The sequence below is a fragment of the Centrocercus urophasianus genome, unplaced genomic scaffold, assembly GCF_019232065.1.
Source record: "Centrocercus urophasianus isolate 14NV4802_14NV808 unplaced genomic scaffold, USGS_Curo_1.0 seq_27, whole genome shotgun sequence".
NCBI lineage: Eukaryota > Metazoa > Chordata > Aves > Galliformes > Phasianidae > Centrocercus > Centrocercus urophasianus.
Window position 1 is genome coordinate 352,415 of NW_024884833.1, and position 15,466 is coordinate 367,880.

At 41.3% G+C, this 15,466-nt stretch overlaps 1 protein-coding gene across 2 annotated transcripts in view; it reads left to right on the plus strand.

Moving 5' to 3' along the window:
- Nucleotides 1-10,042, plus strand: part of RIC1 (RIC1 homolog, RAB6A GEF complex partner 1) — a 48,189-nt gene extending 38,147 nt beyond the window's left edge. For both annotated transcript variants that reach the window (XM_042826784.1, XM_042826785.1), the window contains exons 19-26: nucleotides 339-1,067; nucleotides 1,305-1,463; nucleotides 1,574-1,707; nucleotides 4,449-4,735; nucleotides 5,530-5,724; nucleotides 6,261-6,438; nucleotides 7,311-7,499; nucleotides 7,840-10,042. In XM_042826784.1, coding sequence (XP_042682718.1) covers nucleotides 339-1,067; nucleotides 1,305-1,463; nucleotides 1,574-1,707; nucleotides 4,449-4,735; nucleotides 5,530-5,724; nucleotides 6,261-6,438; nucleotides 7,311-7,499; nucleotides 7,840-8,125 — 2,157 coding nt within the window. In that variant the 3' untranslated portion in view covers nucleotides 8,126-10,042. The remainder of the gene's footprint in view (nucleotides 1-338; nucleotides 1,068-1,304; nucleotides 1,464-1,573; nucleotides 1,708-4,448; nucleotides 4,736-5,529; nucleotides 5,725-6,260; nucleotides 6,439-7,310; nucleotides 7,500-7,839) is intronic.
- Nucleotides 10,043-15,466: the final 5,424 nt, after the last annotated feature.

Sequence of the window (15,466 nt, forward strand, 5' to 3'; positions counted from 1 at the left end):
AGTTTAGGTGAAGGATTGTTTACAGTCCACTCAAACACAAGCAAATCTTGTCTTCACAGTGATTTTATCATTTGAACTTTAGGGCTAACCAAAGAAGTAGAAAACAGGTTTTGTTTTCCTCCCTTATTCTGATCCTTCTAGCTTCCTGATTAATATGAGTTTAATAGAAAAACGAACAGGATATCTTCTAAGTAAATATAAGTAGTGTTTTCTCAGGTGCCTTGCAGAGAGAGAAATTCTTGGCTCAAAAAAGTGTTCTGCTGAAGGTTTAAAAGCAAGGAATAATTTATTTGACACACAGGTTTTTTTTGTTGATTTTTCCTTTTTTTTTTTTTTAGCTGCCTTTTTGTGCTCCAGTTGTACTAGCCCAGTCTGTTGAAAATGTATGGACTACCTGCAGGATCAACAAACACAAACGCCACTTATTGGAAGCTCTTTGGCTCAGCTGTGGTGGGGCAGGTATGAAAGTCTGGCTTCCCCTCTTTCCCAGAGATCATCGAAAGCCGCATTCCTTTCTGTCAAGACGGATCATGCTGCCTTTCCACATCAACATATACCCACTGGCTGTTTTGTTTGAAGATGCCTTGGTTCTTGGTGCTGTTAATGACACTGTGCTCTATGACTGTTTGTACACTCAAACCAGTGCTAGAGAACACTTGGAGGTTCTCTTTCCGTTCTCTATTGTTGAGAGAACCTCTCAGATCTACCTCCATCACATTTTACGCCAGCTCTTGGTTAGGAACCTTGGTGAACAAGCCTTGCTTTTGGCTCACTCCTGTGCCACGTTACCATACTTTCCTCATGTACTAGAACTGATGCTTCATGAAGTGCTGGAAGAAGAAGCTACCTCGCGGGAACCCATTCCCGACCCTCTGCTTCCCACTGTGGCAAAATTCATTACGGAATTCCCCCTCTTCCTGCAGACAGTTGTTCATTGTGCTAGGAAGACAGAGTATGCCCTGTGGAATTATCTTTTTGCTGCTGTAGGAAACCCAAAGGACTTATTTGAAGAGTGCTTAATGGCCCAGGACTTGGACACAGCTGCCTCTTATCTCATTATCCTACAGGTACTGGTATGCTTTATGTTGCAGCTGTATTATTTAAAAAGAAATTCTTCATACCAGAATTACTTATGTTGAACAAATTTTAAGTTCGGTGGTAATTAATACTGGAATATCGGGCAATGTGAATAGCTAGCTTACTTTTACAGAAAAAAGTTAATTCTGTTAATTTTGAATGTGACATAAGGTTTGACTTTCTCAGTGGCAAACACAAATGACTTAATTGTTCTTTTTTATTTGCAGAATATGGAAGTTCCAGCAGTTAGTAGGCAGCATGCTACTCTCCTATTTAACACTGCCTTAGAGCAGGGAAAGTGGGATCTTTGTCGTCATATGATCAGATTCCTTAAAGCCATTGGTTCTGGAGAAACAGAGACACCTCCAGCTACACCAACAACTCAGGTTTGTGGTGAAAACAGCAAATACTGTGCATTAAACTTTCTATGGTCTATCTTGCTGTTATACAGCGTGTTTACTCAACTGATAGCAAGTTTGGGTTTTCTTGGTTTTAGGAGCCTAGTTCAAGTAGTGGCTTTGAATTCTTCAGACATCGCAGCATTAGTTTATCCCAATCCGCAGAGAATCTCCATAGCAAATTTAACTTGACAAAAACACTGAGTATGCCCTCTGGCCCGTCAGGAAAAAGGTAATATCTTCTCCTTCTCTATTTTGTTAGGTAATGTACTAGCCCTCTTCCCAGTTTAAGCTAAAGTATTGTGTGCTAGAGTTAAATTTATCGCTATCTCTCTCCATAGCCTTCTGTATTTGTCATTTCTAGACTCTTGTAATGCTCGTGCCTTTCTTATGTTCTCAGATGGAGGTGCATTCACACGTGTAAATGTATGTGTGTCTGTATATGTGTACTTAAATGGAAACAAATGGATGTTACTGACCACCAGAAAACTGAATCAACTGGATGCATTTTTAGTAATTTAAATAGCTAGTGAGATTTTATGTCTTCTATTTGAAAAATCTGTTTTGCTAAAAAATACCATGAACCACTGACAGTACTGCAGTGTCATGAAATGCATTGCACAGTGATACTGTGCATATCTGGATCTTGCTGTGTTGCTGGCCCACAGAAAATTTCATACCTTTGTTTGGATCCCTCTCAAGCTGCAGTACTGAGTTCTTATTGACCCACTGTTAATATTCAGAAGAAACAGCGAGATAGGACTCATTATTATCTTGGATTTGTTTTTTCCCATATAAGGCTTTCAAAATAATCTTTGTACCAACTTAAATCCTTTTATTGAGTAATTTTCCATAAACTGCACCATCTGAAGAGTTTCGAAAGGGTGTGCATTTCCACATATGTAGAGATGGTATCAGGAAAGCCACAGCACTGATGAAACTGAACTTGGCAAGAGAGGTGAAAAAGAACAAGAGAGGATTCTACAGGTACAGTGGTCAGAAGAGAAAGACCTAGGAGACTGTAACCCCTTTGATAAATAAGAAGACAGAATACACAAAAACAAATATGGAGAAGGCTGAGGTCCTCCACAAGTTTAGTCTCGGGCTTCACTGGCAGTCACACTTCCCTAAACCTCTCACATCCCTAAACCTCTAGCTGGAGGTCAGAGAAGCAAAATCCCCCACTGTAAGAGCAGAGCAAGTCAGAGACCACCTCATGAAACTGAACACGTACAACTCCATTGGGGTTGCATCCCAGAGTCGTAAGGGAGCTGTCGGATGTGATTGCTAAGCCACTTTCCATATATACGAAAAGTCAGGACTGACAAGTGAAATCCTTGATGACTGAAAAAAAGGGAAACATCACTCCCATTTTTAAGAAAGGAAGACTTGGGGAACTACAGGCCAGTGAGCTTCATGTCTGTGTCTGGGAAGACAATGGAGTGGATCCTCCTAGAAGATGTATTAGAACGCATGAGAGATGAGCAGGTGATCTAAGACAGCCAGCACAGCTTCACCAAAGGGAGATCATGCCTGACCAATCTGGTGGCCTTCTATGATGGAACAGTGGCATGAGTAGACAAAAGAAGCGCACCTGAGGTCATCTACCTGGACTTGCGCATGGCTTTTGGCATAGGCCCACATTGCATCAGATCCTTGTCGCTACATTGGAGAAAAATGGTGTTGCTTTTTGATGGATAAAGATTTGTTTGGATGGCTGCAGCGAGTGGTGAATCTCTGTCCAGGTAGAAGCTACTCATGAGTGATGTCCCCCAGAGATCCACATTGGGACTGATGCTTTTCAACATCTTTATCAATGAAATAGACATTGGGATTGAGTGTGCCTTCAACAAGTTTGTGGATGACACTAAGCTGAGTGGAGAAGCTAATATTAGAGAAAGAAGGATTGCCATCCAGAAGGACCTGAACAAGCTTGAAAAATGAGCCTAATGAGATTCAGCACGGCTAAGTGCATGATGTTGCACTTGGGTAAATACAAGCCACATATGTATAAACACTGGGAGAACTCATTGAGAGACGCCCTGTGGAGAAGGATGGACTTGGGGTGGTTGGTCCTTGCGGATTAACTGCATGACATGAACAAGCAGTGTGCATTCACAGGTCAGAAAAAGAAACTCTATCCCTGGCTTTATCAAAAGAAGAGTTGACAATAGGGCAGGGGAGGTGGATGTCTGGGTCTTGCAATGTGTTGCTGAGCTACACTGCTGTTTCCCTGTGAAGCCCCACGTGGAGTATTGCATCCAGGTCTTGGGCCACCAACACAAGGAAGGCATGGAGCTGTTGGCACACACCCTGAAGAGATCATCTTTTGTAGAGGGCTGGAGTCACATCTCCTGTGAAGGAAGATCTGGGCCTCATTGTGGCCTTCAAGTACTTTAAGAGGGCTTGGAGGAGGGAGGCCAACTTTTCACACAGGCAGATGGTAAAAGGACAAGGAAGAATGGCTTTAAACTAAAAGACATGAAATTTAAGATTAGATGTTAGGAGGAAATTCTTTACTCAGAGGGTGGTGAGGCATTGGCATAAGCTGCCCAGAGAAGCTGTGGATGCGCCATGCCCTGAAGGTGTTCATGGCAAGAGATAAAACTGAATGATCTTTAAATTCCTTTTCAACCCAGGACATTCTATGATTTTATTACTAATGCTTGAATTTTCTCTAAAATTGTTTCTCAGAAGTTACTTTGCAATGTCATCTGCTGTGTTTATTTATTATATTGTATTACTCATGATTTGGTTGGTGTTCCATGGATGCTGCTGCAGTAATTTCCTTTGATTATTTCACTTTTCCTATTGTGGCACTGGGATATTTCAGAGAATATATGGCAGGAAGGAATGGTGGAAGCTGTTTTTCTTCATGTATGGAAAATTACTCCACTTGTACTGTGGCAGTGGCCAGCAGTCCGTACAACTCAGTTCAGTGCTTCACATGACTATTGTCTGGTTTGTCCATAGGTGGAGTAAAGATAGTGACTGTGCTGAGAATATGTACATTGACATGATGCTCTGGCGACATGCTCGGCGCCTGCTAGAAGAGATCAAGCTGAAAGACCTGGGTTGTTTTGCAGCACAGCTGGGCTTTGAGCTCATTGGCTGGCTATGCAAGGAGCGAGCCAGAGCTGCCCGTGTGGAAGACTTTGTTTTTGCTTTGAAAAAACTACACAAGGATTTCCTCTGGCCATTTCCAGTCATGCCAGCTTCATCTATTAATTCACCGTTCAAGAATGGAAAGTACAAGACAGGTGCTGTAACATATGTGTTGATTTGAATTAGGTTTCCCTTTTGCAGTCTTACTTCCCTCATCCTGAATGTCTCCTTCAGTTCAGCCAAGCATACAGGCTGAGGTTTATCACCTGCGTAGCCTTCTCACATAGAGTATATTTTCTGAAGGGAATTTGTTTAGCATAGACCTCATCCCTTCTATTTGATTTAGTGAGGTTAATCTACTTGATTTGCTCAGTCTGATCTACTGAGGTTTCTTACCTTCTTGGGTGTACTGGAATGGATATAACTTGTGCAGATAGTTAGTTGGACTGAGATGTTGCTTGCTGAAGTGTAACTGCTACATAACATTATAAAAAGCAGCATTTTTACATAGTTTTTATATGAGAATTTAATTATTTTGTATTAAAAAAAAAATAACATTCCTCATCTTTAAAATTTTCTATGTTGTAGAGGACTAGAAGTTTGAAATCTTGCTGTAAACCTCTCTGCATTATTACTCTCTCAGTACACTGGTTTACCTTCTCACAGCAGAGCTGATATTCACTACCAAGTATTCTTCTTCCTGGTAGTAGCACCAGTTTAGTTCTGTTGTTGCTAATACTGTATTACCTGATGGTTCTTTTATGCCAGTGTGGGTGTAAAAAACTGATTAGAAATTCTTGAAATACCTGAACTTGCTATATTCCTTTGATTTTGTTGAGCTCAACAAATTGAGTATTGACTTAGTTGCGAGTTACAGATTCCTGGAATACCTGAAGGGAACTTTACACATTTTCTTTTTGATCATTACATTATTTTTCTTTTCTTTCAGCCATGGGGGAACAGCTGCTAAAGTCTCAGTCAGCAGACACCTTTGTAAGTATGGAAATGGACACAGGGGTTTCAAATACACCTCGCAGTCGCAGCTGGCTTGGCACCATCAGCTCCTCTCAGAGAGAGATGGACACAGCTTCATCCCATGGACCACACATGCAAGATGCATTCCTTTCTCCTTTGCTCAGTAAAGGTTGGTCAATTGGTCACACTTCCTTCTGTTTGCTCACTGGAAAAATGCACCTGAAAGTATTGCACCTACATTCTAGTATTTGCATGTGATTGCTGTATTGTTGCTTCTCACAGCTGGTGAAATAATGTTGGGCTGTGGGGGGAGGAAGAAAACACAGTGAAAAATTAAGAAAATTAGTCTCATATCATTTGTTTTTTTTCCCATGACTTTTAGAAAAGTACAGTAAAAGTTGCGTAACTAAAAAAAAAAAAAAGAGTTTAAATGAGAAGAAAAATTATTTTTTCATTGCATCATCTTGTACTGCTGTCTGCTACTGCTCTGGATGAAGATCTTTGCATTCAAAGGACTTTGATAAGCATTTTGAAGCATTTTGTTTTAAACTGAAATTAAATCCTTAAATATTGATGGGTGAATTCTAGTAGTAATTTCATAAATAACCAATACAATGTTTTGCAGTTACTCAACAATTTCTATAGGGAGCATTTCAGAAATACAAAGCAAGTGTTTTTTTTTTTGTTTCTGAATGTTTTTGGTAGGTGATGAATGCAGCATTGGTTCAGCAACAGACCTGACTGAAACAAGTTCTATGGTGGATGGTGATTGGACCATGGTGGATGAAAACTTGTCCAGTCCAAGTCTGACACAATCAGAGCTTGAACATCTTTCACTAGAACTGGCTAGTAAAGGGCCACACAAGTCACAAGTTCAGCTGAGGTAAGTTAAATACTCATTGCATTTGAAACTATAAATGAATAGTATTCAGCATTACAAGAAAGAAACAAATGTCTACAGACTTGGATGCCAGGATTTTGTTTTTGAAGGGGTAAAAAGTTCAACAAGACCAAATGTGAAGTCCTGCACATTGGCCACAGCAACCCCAAGCAGTGCTACAGGCTTGAAGCAGAGTGACTGGAAGACTGTGAAAGAAATGGATGTAGGGGTGCTAATTGATGCTCGGCTAAATGTAATCCAGCAGTGTGTCCTGGTAATCAAGAAGACCAATCTCATGCTGGCTTGTATCAGAAGTAGTGTTGCCAGCAGGAGCAGGGAGGTGATCATCTCCCTGTACTCAACGCTGGTGAGACCAAACCTCAAGTACTTGGGTTCCTCACTGTAGGAAAGACACTGAGTCTCTGCAATGTGTCCAGAGAAGGGCTGTGAAGCTGTTGAGAGTCTAAGTCTTATGAGTGCCTGAGGGAACTGACTGTTCAGTCCAGAGTAGAGGAGGCTTAGGGGAGACCTTATTGCTCTCTACAACTAACTGAAAGGAGGTTGTGGTGAGCTGGGAGTCCTCCTTTTCTCCCACATAACTAGTAATGGGACTAAAGGGAATGGCCTCAAGTCACATGTTGAGGTTAGCTACTTGGAAAAATTTATTCACAGGAAGAGTAGTTATGCATTGGAATGGGCTGCCCAGGGAGGCAGTTGAGGCACTATCCCTGGAGGTGTTGAAGAAACAATTAAGTGTTGTACTGAGGGAAATAGTTTAATGGGAAAATATTGGTGGTAGACGGATGGTTGGACTAGATGATCTTGGAGATCTTTCCCAATCTTGGTAATTCAGTAGGTTGCTTTTCTCTATATAGGTACTTGCTACATATCTTCATGGAAGCAGGATGTTTGGATTGGTGTATTATCATAGGTCTTATCCTCAGAGAATCTTCAGTAATCAACCAGGTTTTCAGTGTAATGCAGTCCTCTGACATTGATGGAGAAATCTGTCAAAATATCAAGACTGGGCTGTATGCTGTTGACAAATGGGCATCTACAGATTGGTAAGTGTTATTTTCCATCTTGATTTTCATTCCATTTATGGAGGTTTGGTTGCTCAGTAAGTTGCCTAAAAAAACAAGTTGGAATTATCTCAGCCATAGACAAACAATTATTTAAAAACACTTTTGCAAGAAATTTATGGATAGTCACTTGCTTGAGTGACTATTGAGTTGGGGTCAACCTTTTTGCTCTTCAAAAAAAAACAACTCAGGTTCTGTACAGGAAGAATGCTAGAAGATGATCTTCTATACAAAACATCTCCCAACAAATGCTTACTAGGCATTCAACAGAAAAGTAGTATAATCAACTCACTAAAGGTTTCTCATACCATTATTTTTCTAGCCCTGGGTACAAACCATTTCTAAATATCATCAAACCACAGATCCAGAAGCTAAGTGAAATAGCAGAAGAGCAAGTACAGCCTGAAGCTTTTCAGCCCGTGAATCCCTCTAAGGTTACAGAACAAGCAAATATCAGAGCTGAGGAGAGCAGGACTTCATCTAGCCATGGCACTAATCCTCAGAGTGATGCCAGCAATAGCAGTGCTAGCAGACATGAAGAGGACAAGTCCAAGACTGAGGATGAGGAATCATTTCAAGAGGGCAGTTATGACTGCATTGTGTCTTAAGTGGAAAATAAACTACTTCCCAAACATCAGGTGTGAGAGGAAGCAAACCAGCTCTAGACATTGCTTCCATGATTTGGAGTAGGATTTCTTTTTTATATTTTAATCTTTCAAATCTAAAATGGGGATAATATAACTAAGAAGCAGTTTCATCTGCTAACGTCAAAAGAAGGTAGATTTTTTTTTTAATGCAATCTTCAGACTGAAGCTTTTGGTTTTGATACTTAATAGTACTGAGAGACAGTGAACACACACATAGTCAGGTTCAGCTGATGTTCATAAGGCCCTCTACATCACAAACATATTCTGGAGAAGTTACTACAGTGTTTTTTGCTTGAGTTTATAAGGTAAAGAGGAGGTTAAATCTGAAAGTTATTCTCCTTCTCACCTCGCCTGCCTAAGAAATGTCTGATCAATGCAAATTGGTTTGATATCGATATTTTGTATGAAAGGAGTGTAAAATATATTGTATGTTTTTTGTGAATACTCTTGTACAAATATTCAAGGTTGTACCATATTTGAAGGTACCCATATGTATTGTGCATGTTTCTAGATTGTTAGTAAAGTTAAAGCAGAGTTGCACTTCTTTCTGGATGAAGCATACTTTACTGAACTAGCAGAGACACAAGGTGGCTTTTTTTTTTGTTTTACTGCCACTTACAGATCTTATACTTGGGTTTAAGGGATTGCTGAAGGTTATTTATTTTATTGTAAATTCTTTTCTGAAAAATGGATTTTTTAAATGTAAATATTCATCATATACTCTAGCTATGAAAAATTAGTTTAAAAGCTCATACTTAAACATTTTTTCAAACATTTTATAATATGCATTCTTGTAACTAAGACTTATTTAACTTTCATACAACGTTATGAAAAGCTGGCTGCAGAAGTCTGTTGCTTTGAGGTACTTATTTTTTCTAGCTGCTGTCCCTATGTAATAACTACCTGTAACAGTATTAATTTAGGTATTAGCTTCTTTGTACTGTGCAATCTGAACAAAAATGCAACATTGGTCATTTTATACAAAATAAACTAGTTTATTTTTTATAACATCACTTGATTACTGACATGGACCAAACAAGCCATCATAGGGTAGTTGCAGCATCTGTTGCTTTCATAGTGTAGTTACACATCCATTTAAGCCCTGAAAACTAACAACATTCACATTTAAGTTGAAATAAATTGTGGTTTTATTTCTCTGTTTCCTTTGCAGATAAGATCAAGTGCTTTAAAATGTAAAAAATTATAAATGGTTGCTTTACAGTGGCTTTAGTAAGCCAGTACAACCAGTACAAGTGCAATAATAGTATTACCTGGAAAGCTGGAGGTTTAGTGAATGGAGCTTGAATCTTCACCTAAGAGTTGAAACTAATATCAAAGTTACAGCAAACAAGTCCAGTTCAGGAGTCCCAGCATTAAGTTTAGTCTGCATTATAGCTATTGGTTATAGGTAGTATCTGTCATACTTCCTTCCAAATTAGGGCCTACCTGTTGTGATCTGACATCAGAATCCATTGTTGTTTTAAGGGGATATTTAGAAGGCTTTTTTGTTTATGGAAAAAAAAAAACTATTTAATCTATGAGTTTTCGTGTTAAACAAATAAAAACTGTGCTTCAAGTTAATATTTTTCTGTGAGTCTGTGGTGATGCTGTAGGTCAAGCTCAATCTGATCATTTTTCTGCAGTTCAGGTTTGGATCTGTACAAGTGAACAAACACATTAACTGATATACTACAGTTTTTGATATTAAATCTTACTACTGTGCTACTGTTGTTTAGCAGTTAAATCTTTTTAGTTGTGAAATTTTAGAAGTTTGTACTTCTCTAGTAGTAATTATCTCTATGCAAATCATGTGCTAATTTTGTATTTCAATTCCACTGCTGTTATACTGTAATTAAAAGACAAATGCATTCAACTTTACCTGAAGTACTCCTGTGGAAAATCACACTTCAAGCTGATGGTAGTGATCCTTACTCGATTTCCAGCATGTTGTCCTGGAGAAAGTAAACTCTAACAGAAAACGCCTGACGAAAACTGTGGTAGTGTGCTGCCTCATACCTATCTTGCAGAATTGTTTTACAGAACAATGTCAGGCTTCTAAGTTAAACATTGCTTTGTTGGTGCATCTTTCAAGTTAAGTAAATCTACTGTTTTGATAACAGATGTAGTAACTTGTATTTGGCTGGACTGTGATAGCAGAGAGGGGTTGCAGGAGTGGCTTCTGTGAGTGGAAATAAGGTGCTCCCCTCCTGTCGAACAGCCAATTCCTTCTAGCTCCACCGTACCCTCCGCTGGCCAAAGCGGAGCCCATCGCTGATGGTGTTAGTGCCTCTGATAGCATGTCAGAAAGTTAAAAGTAGTGTGCAGCAGCTGAGAGAGATAAAACAGTGAGGGAAAATGAGACAGAAATGGCTCTGCAGCCCTAAGAGGCTGTTCAGAGGAGGGGCAGGAGGTGCTCCAGGCATGGAGCAGAAGTTGCTTGCAGCCCCAGAGATACGCGTGATGGAGCAGGCTCTGTGCAGGCCAGTGATGACTGTTTCAGAGTCAAGATCCATGCTGCAGCCTGTGCCAGAGCAAGGGGATAGGCTTGGCTGCTTACTGCAGGATGTGCTGAGCCCATGCTGGGTGCAAGCTCCCAAAAGGCTGGGACAGCACAGGTGTAGTGGAGTAGGTCATGTACTGTGGAGCAGTCTTTTCCTGGAGGACCTGTGAAGAAGACGACTGCGTTGAAGGGGTCCATGAAGAGCGAAACCCTGTGGGAGTGACCTCACACTGAAAAAGGAGAAAACCACAGTGAGGAAGGTGCAGCAGAGACTTCCCCAGCCCTGCCAAGTGTTCACTGCCAAGAGAGAAGGAAGTAGAAAACTTAGGAATGTGCAGGTGTAAAGCAGAGCCTGGGAAGAAGGTGGGGGTGGAAGAAAGGTATTTTTAGTCCTATCCCTTTCTCATCAATCTACTTTTATTTTAGATTGGCCATAAATTAAATGTTTTCCCCAGGTCAAGTCTGTTTCTTGCCTGTAATGATAGATATCTCCCTGTCCTCATCGCAATCCTGAAGTAATTTCTTCATGTGTTCTCTCCCTGTCCTATTTGAGAAGAGGGAGTGCAAGCACAGTTTGGCAGCCAGATGAGGTTAACCCACCACCAGAGGTTTAGTCATATGCAAGTGAGAGCTATTACCTCAGCTTAAACAGGAGGAAGCAGCCATTTTAGCAGGTTGAGTCTCACCTTGTTTACCCAGATAACACAGCCATGCCATGCACATGGGCTGCATGCAGCCTGGCCCAACCCATTCTCTAGCTAGTCCCTGCCCCATACTGTAAAGGCAGTGGCTCTGCCCTGCCAAGCTGCCAAGCCCAGCCCTGGGCACACACTCATCACTTTCAACAACAAAAGTCAGTGTGCAAGTGTGCCATGTGAGCTGCATCTGAGATGGGGAGGGCACAGTTAACACAAATATGTGACCTGCAAATTTTCCAACAGAATGTATGGGTTGCAATCAGATACACAACTCAAAAATGTCATCATGGCTCTTCGCCTGTCTTCTATTAAGCTTTTTCTTACTTCAGAGAGGTATCCCTTGCTTCACAATCATGCCTTATTCATATCATTGCTTTTTGGCAGTACTTACATTTGTGAACAACTGTTTTCAAGGGTGGAGCACAGGAAGAGTAAAATGTCATCAAAAATCTCTGAGGAGCACCTTGAGAGCTCACTCAGAACCCTCGCCACTGCCACTGAACAAGACTGATGCGTTAGTTTCATGAAAACAAGGCTATGTATCCCACTAGTTTTATTATTTTGTTACTCTTTCTTAAGTTTTAATTTAAAAAAGAAAAAAGTTTTATTGCTTATGTACATCAACTATGTTGTTATATATTTTGCAAGGACTGCTGGCCAACAGTGTCAGAGCCAGATTGTGGTGGTAGTAGGCAGTAGAGGTGGAACCTTCTCACCAATATTCCATTCCGTGTTGTTGCCATGTGATAGATGGCAGCCGAGGGGCACCCTGGCAGACCAGTGTCTGACATGGAAGAGTAGATGGAGCAAAGTTGTGTCACTGAATTCCTCCATATGGAGAAAATGGCACCTACTGACATTCACTGATGCTTGCTGAACGTTTCTGGAGATAAACAGCAGACGTGAGCACAGTGTGGTGTGGTGTGTTTCATCATGGTGACAGTGACACTGGGTCACCTCTGCTGGTACAGATTTTGATGAGTGCAGCCTGTGAAATCTTGTTCACTGCTGGAGAAAATGCACAACTGATGGCGATGACTCTGTTGAAAAGTAGTGTTCTGTAGCTGAGAATTTTCTCTAACAGTGCTAATTGTGCTCTTTATATCTGCTGTAGTTTCCATGGGAATAAATAAGAGGCATTACTTTCAGAGTGACCTACATATAAGTGGCCTCCGCTCTAAGTGGCCGAGGCACTTAGGAAAAAAGAGCACAGAGATACTCTTAACCATCTCATAACTTTTCTCCATCCTACGGCTCAGAGTTAAGACTTCTGGAAGACACTAGCGCTTAGTAAGATGAACTCTAGCTATAGTGACAAAAAATAATCCCAATGCTTGAACACTGAACTGGGAAAAAGGGCCACGTATAGACCTTCTGATGTTATGCCACAGAATGGCCAGGGTTGGAAGGGACCTCAAGGATCATGAATCTCCAACCTCCCTGCTACATGCAGGGCCACAACCTCCCCATTTAATACCAGACCAGGCTGCCCAGGGCCCCGTCCAACCTTGCCTTGAACACCTCCAGGGACGGGGAAACCACACCTCTCTGGGCAGCCTGTTCCAGCACCTCACCACTCTCACTGTGAAGAACTTCCCCTTGACATCCAACCTAAATCTTCCTCAATTTAAAAACATTTCCCTGTGCCGTGCTGTTATCAACTCTTTCAAAAGAGCCAATTCCCCCCCTGTTTATAGGCTCCATTTAGGTACTGAAAGGCTGCGTTGACAAATTGTGATGCTGTGTTTGTATACTATTATCTACATTTTCAAAAGAGACGTTAAACTGCAGAAAACTGATGATCCCCAAGGCCTGTAGCAGACTCCAACCACCAGATATCCTTTAGTGGTCTGGTCCCTGATTATCACTCACAAGCTCTCAAATTTATTGTGGCTGTTTCTCAGAGGCAGCTCTTTGAACTCTAGCTCCTCCATAACTTGGGGCAACTTCCCTGCCCCACTTTCCTTGCTTATATCGTCTGTGAAACTTCCAGCCCTCACTATCAAGCTTCAGCCATATGAGTCATCCCACCATGTCTCTGTGTTCACAGTTAAGTTCTAGTCTTCAAATTGCACCATGGCTTCCAGTTCCTCCTTATCACTCACGTTGCATCCACTGGTGTAGAGGCCCTTCAGTTGGGCTATCAGCAGTGTTACCACCTGTGAGGAGCCCTCTTGAGATCCTCTAGGACAATTCAGAGGTTTTCCCCTCTGTTTTCTAAAATGGCAGTATTCCCTGTCCCTTCTTAGTGACATAGAACTCCATCCCCTTCCGCCATCAAACCTAGCTTAAGCTCTGGCAATTGATCCAGCCAGCTTGCTTCCCCGAACTCTTGCCTCACCTGCTCAGTTGCATTCCTTCTGATCCCCACACTTTCAAGGCCTATCCAAGATCATAGAGCACAAAGCCTTCATCATGACACCATCCATGCTGGCAATCATTCACCTGACTTATTCCTCTCCAGCTGCCAGCCACCAACTGAGAGAACAGAGGAGAACACAACTTGTACTCTGAGCTCTTCTATGTCCTTCTGAGGGATGTGAAGTCCCTTTTAATGTTCTGCTTTTTCTTTGTCACAGTCGTCTGATTCCCAATTTGAGTGTGGAGGAGTGGATAGTAATCATCCTGCTCTGTCAGATACATTAGCCTCTTCTTGGCGCCCATGGCAGAGAGAGAACCTTCCTGGAGAGATTACCTGGGTGATAAACGGGGGCCTCAGTGCCTCACAGGAGGCAGTCCCCAGTTGCCAAGACTCTACACCTCTTTGGTGGCTGTAGTTCTGATGTAGTTCTTCAGTTGCTTAACATGCTTGTTTCCCACATTTAGTCTGCTATCTGCACCCTCCCTTTCTTCCACCCCCAGAGCCTTGTATCATGAGCTGAGTACATTCTGTGTACAAAATACAAGTCACACTTACTTGCAATGCAATTTTATATTCTCTGACCATATTTTTGTGGTAGAATTTAGGGCTATTCATTTCCCACGGTGCTTTCCGTGCTGCCTATCAGGTCCTAAGTTGGGTCATCCTGCCAGCTTCTTCCAGCCCAGTACTGAGCATCAGATCACACTTGGACCCCAAGGAAAAAAAGTACTGAACAATATTACCATGCATGCAAACTCTTCACAAGCTCTGTCCCTTATGCTACAATTAGGTCTGTAGAGGCTTGTTAGATCTTGTCTCCCTGATTAGTGTTTTCCAGCAGGCCTACAATCCAGCCTAAATTGAACAGACATCAAGAGACATGTTTTGCCAACACAGAACAACTCCACCTAGTTCAAGTCTGTTCTGTTGTGTATGGTACCTGAAACTCTTCTGTTCACTGAACTTATCCCCCTATTTTTCCTGCATATTTTCTAGACACACAATGTGAAAGTAGTGATATACTCTGGTGCTGCATTATTTTGCATAACCACAGCACACAAAGCATAATCATAACACACAAAGGGCTCCTGTGAAAGCATCCGCTTAAAGTGGTACACTGCTTATTTATTTTCCCTCTAGGTATGTACCAGAATGATGTATGTTAATAAATAATAGATTCTTAAATCCATCAAAATTTAGGGAAGAACTCCAGCACAAAAGCAAAGCAAAAAGGCTCCTGAGAAGTGCAAGTAAAATGAATTCTTTCCAAACAACTAGCTGCTCACTGGCTCATTAAGAACAAAGACTGTTCTTAGGCACTGCAGCCCTTAAAATTACCAGCTGCTTTGTGTTCATTTTGTGGAGTAACACATGTGATACTTTTCACAAGAAATAAGATACCACAGTAGCAGAATATGAACCTGCTTTTATTGAATGCAAAAATAGATGGACACTGAAACGGCAGAAATTTCTACTGTGTTTTGCTGCCGTGACCAACAGCAGCAAATCTGCTCTCAACTATTAGTTCTGAAAAGTATAAGCAACTCTGCTACCAGCTCCTTCCTCACATCACATCTTGTTTCAAGGAGAATCTTCCTGTCCAGGCAACTAGCCAGAGATTTTAATTTCAACATTTTTCATCTCACACAATTTTTTTAATATTTCTTGACAGTGCACATAATCCACGTAGCTCTAACTCAAGATGTTCCCAACATCACTCAGCACTCGTTGCACTCAAAGCG